At 48.1% G+C, this 3,906-nt stretch overlaps 2 protein-coding genes across 2 annotated transcripts in view; one reads left to right on the forward strand and one right to left on the reverse strand.

Annotated features, from left to right (window-relative positions):
• The window catches only part of LOC109473390 (amiloride-sensitive amine oxidase [copper-containing]-like), a 4,142-nt gene extending 3,865 nt beyond the window's left edge, over nt 1-277 (reverse strand). Inside the window, exon 1 of the mRNA XM_019773250.1 lies at nt 152-277. Coding sequence (XP_019628809.1) covers nt 152-277 — 126 coding nt within the window. The remainder of the gene's footprint in view (nt 1-151) is intronic.
• An 877-nt stretch (nt 278-1,154) lies between these two features.
• LOC109473392 (fibrinogen-like protein A) lies at nt 1,155-3,060 on the forward strand. Its single transcript, XM_019773251.1, has 4 exons — nt 1,155-1,255; nt 1,534-1,688; nt 2,022-2,206; nt 2,578-3,060. Exons 1-4 carry the CDS (start codon nt 1,155-1,157, stop codon nt 3,058-3,060), a joined length of 924 nt encoding a protein of 307 aa, XP_019628810.1.
• Nucleotides 3,061-3,906: the final 846 nt, after the last annotated feature.

The raw sequence follows: 3,906 nt of genomic DNA on the forward strand, positions 1-3,906 counted from the left end.
TGGGGCAAGGTTTGGGCTCTGTGCCATCTTCCGGTGAAGATTCTTCGTGTTGATCGGTGGCCATGTTGTATTGCCTCCTTTCCACGTTTCCACCACCTCCCCTCCCTCCGTGAGCTGAAACCCCTAAAGCTATGGCAAACGCCACCCACACCAGACACTGCACCGCCACCAGAGCTTGCCAGAACCGTACGTTAGACAAGAGGGACGCTGCTCCAGTCTCTTGCCTGGTGTTGGCAGAACTGCTGGCACCATCCTTGGCCAGTCTTGGGTCCGCCATGTCTGGGATCAGGTTTCTCTTCTTGGCTTGGCTTCGTTTCCGAAGATTTCAGGGCACTTCCCTCTCCTGCTGCACGCCCGTTGGTGGCTGACAAGGCCGATTCGTGATCAGGTATCCCACTGGGTTTTCACCTTGGCGTCGCCATGGCAGCAGCTGACCCCGGACGATTGAAGGAAAGCCCGGGAGGACCCGGTATATCTGTGTCTGGGCTGCTCCAGAATACATCCTGTATACACACTAGCCTAGCCTATGGTATACCAGATCCTTGGGTGTACTGTACCCGAGTATTGTCTGGGTCAATCCAAAATAACATTCTACACATTGCATCCGGTGGGTGCATGGATCTAACCTAGATAAGGCAACAGCAACAAGTAATTTTCATGGATGACATCAGCGCGCGCACACACACGAACACACACACACACACACGAACACACACGAACACACACACACACACGAACGAACACACACACACGCACACACACACGAACGAACACACACACACACGAACGTCCCTGAAAACAAAACATTCTTCACGAAGGTAAATATAGGTCCTGGCATAAAAGACCTACCGTGTTTTATCGCCATATTTCTTGTTTACGATCTCAAAGTTGAACATGTACGAATCTTGTTTTGGATGTGGAGGTTACATTTGGAGTCTGCGGAGGACGTCATCCATAAAATTTACTTGCTCTGGCCTTAATAATACATCACATCGCATACCACTGCGGTTTCATGTAAAACGTGCGCAGCTAGTACGTGTTGTACTGTTGTTACGCAATCTGTCGCTGCCGTTGGCCGATCAGTCAGCCGCTATAGGAGGAGCGTCAGACTGGAGCACGGCATGGCGACAACACGCTGCCTTCAGTTTTTGTGCATGACGCTGATGATCCTCTGTAACGACAAGACCGTGGCAGGTGACATCATCGGAGGGAAAGGAGACCGCGGGTCCACAGACTGCCCTGCCGTCAAAAACGGGTGAGTTTTTATGGAGGAACGAGGACTAGCGCTAACTGTACGGACTGTGTCTAGAAGGGAAACGGAGGAGAGTCTTTGGTGGCTGATATACTGGGGTTGGGGTTAGCAACAGAGAGAGAGAATACCTGTACGTGTGTGTGTGTGTGTGTGTGTGTAAGTGTGTGCACGCGTGTGTGTGTATGATTACTTTTCGTTACTCGAGCACTATTTCGTAATTCAAGAAAACACACTCGAAATCGAGTCCATATTTTGGATAACACTATCGACTAGCCCTGTAGGACCTGGACCTTCCACGCACCTGCGGGGTTTCCCACGGCGAGACACCTGCCGCAGCTCCGAGCCACCTGGAAGCACCTGGAACAGCACCTGCAAACAGCTGAGGGGATGTTGGAACAGGTCAAGAGGCACCTGGGTTCTCCGGACATGTGTATCGGTAGGATAACTGACTATTACTTTTCCTCGGGCTCGTGGCCCATATCGATACAAAGCTTGTAAGGTAATAAAACACGAAGAAAACTACCTATGTCCTACCAGGGAGGTTCAATCGGACCAGATCAGAGTATTTGAAGGTCAAAAGCGTATTTTTATTATTAGTTTGAATACTAGTACATGTATGCATTTCCTTGACAAGCACTACTAGTTTATCACTAACACCTTTCTTTATCAGGGATGTTCGTTGGCGTACTGTTATGTGTTTTGTTATGTGCAACTTGTGTCGACAAAACGTCAACAAAAAACGTCGACGAACTGTTGACTTTGTTTTCAGACTGCTCGGCCATTTTCCACTTGTCGAACGGGACGGCCAAAAGCGGCGTGTACACCATCCGCCTGGCGGGGGCGAACCGACATGTCCCCGTCTACTGTCGCATGGAGGGCGGGCAGGGCTGGACGGTCCTCATGCGGCGTCAGGGCGGCTCCGTGGACTTCTACCGCACCTGGGAGGAGTACAAGGTACCGATTATATTATGTACAACTAAGTTCTTTGATTTCATTTGATGCTTCCAGTCTGGCCTTTTGATTCAGTCTTGGATTTATGTTTATATGATATATGATTTCTGTACTTATGTTTATGTTCATGTTTTGGTGTCTTATATATATATATATATTTAAAGCCCATATGGGCTGGGCGACAAAAGTCGCAAGACACGTCAATAAAAAGTCATTCACTCACTCATTCATTCATTCATTCATTCATTCATTCATTCATTCATTCATTCATTCACTCACTCACTCACTCGCTCACTCACTCACTCACTCACTCACTCACTCATTCATTCATTCATTCATTCATTCATTCATTCATTCATTCATTCATTCACAAGTTCGGCTTCGGCAACCTGTCCACGGAGTTCTGGCTCGGCAACGACAACATCCACCTGCTGACCAACCAGGCCAGGTACGGGCTGCGGGTGGATTTGGAGACGTTCGACGGAGAATCGAGCTATGCCCAGTACCGGAGCTTCTCCATCCAGGACGAGGCCTCCAAGTACAGGCTGACCCTCGGGAGGTGGCTCAACGGGACCGCCCGCGACGCTCTCCGCTTCAGCAACAACTTCGCCTTCGCCACATGGGACAATGACGCTGCTACCGCGATGGCCGTCAGGTTCAGGAGTGCGGGGTGGTTATTCAATACGTATGTCCCCAACCTACACGGTGTGTACTACACTCCGCAAACCGCGCCGACCAAAACCAAATGGCCTCTAGCTCTTGATACCATCAGGTGGTCCCTCAGGATAGATGAAAGGGGCAAAATTTACCCCTTACTGAAGTTTGTTGAGCTGAGGGTCGCACCTGAAGTTACATGAATGATATGTTGACGATTACCTGTCAGTAGCCTCCATAGCATGCCAAAAACTGGGGGTTTTGGGGGGTCTTCAGGGTCTTTGGGAGCTTTCATGTGCTATTTTCTGATTGCATATAGACAACATAGCCGGCCAGGTTGAATTACCCCCGTTTTAGAACTGGGCTAATCAGAAAACAGCCGAATTGACCACCACCCCCCTGCTACGGAGGCTATCCTGCCAGGGCTTGCTGTAGACCCTTGTCGATGACAGTGTCTTAACCCCGATGAAAATTCTACAACAAAAATACAAAAATAATCGTGCGACGAACGTGACCACGCCTGTACATTGTATAGCCACGTTTCCACATGTTCTGAAGTAGAATGTTCCTAAAAAGAATTAGATGTTGAATTGAATAACTTTAGATGTTGAATAGTTTTCTTCTTTTTTCTAAATTCACTATCTGGCGACACTTTGTACTAATATCGATCTAGATGCTATGGTAATGTTAAGCTACCGTGCTCCACTCCTCTGTAGTACAATATTGTTTATCATGTACAAAGCAAGCGCTGTGGTAGACCAATCAGAAATATTTTCTTCACATCTTGCTTGATGGCTAACATACTTCATGATCCAATCCTCCCGAGTAAAATTTCTGTTGCATTCCGCAGCTCTCAGACATAGTGATTTCCGTTCATGAATATAATGATCACAGAAACCTGCTTAGAAGTTGCTATCGGGAGTATGTTTGGTGTTTTCCGTGGTATTCACGTCGACATGAAAAGGGCCGGGGCCGGGGAAGTGTTGTAACTTCAATGAAAGACTGTCGGGGAAGTGTTGTAAATGAAAGACTGTCGGGGAAGTGTTGTA

This window comes from Branchiostoma belcheri, unplaced genomic scaffold (genome assembly GCF_001625305.1).
Source record: "Branchiostoma belcheri isolate BF01 breed outbred unplaced genomic scaffold, Haploidv18h27 scaffold3, whole genome shotgun sequence".
Classification (NCBI taxonomy): domain Eukaryota; kingdom Metazoa; phylum Chordata; class Leptocardii; order Amphioxiformes; family Branchiostomatidae; genus Branchiostoma; species Branchiostoma belcheri.

Excerpts from the sequence above, each read along its gene's own strand:
- LOC109473392 (XM_019773251.1), top strand. The coding sequence starts at position 1,155 with ATGACGCTGATGATCCTCTGTAACGACAAGACCGTGGCAGGTGACATC. Across the intron at positions 1,256-1,533 it reads TGCCCTGCCGTCAAAAACGG|GACCTGGACCTTCCACGCAC; the intron begins GTGAGTTTTTAT and ends CTAGCCCTGTAG. Across the intron at positions 1,689-2,021 it reads TTCTCCGGACATGTGTATCG|ACTGCTCGGCCATTTTCCAC; the intron begins GTAGGATAACTG and ends CTTTGTTTTCAG.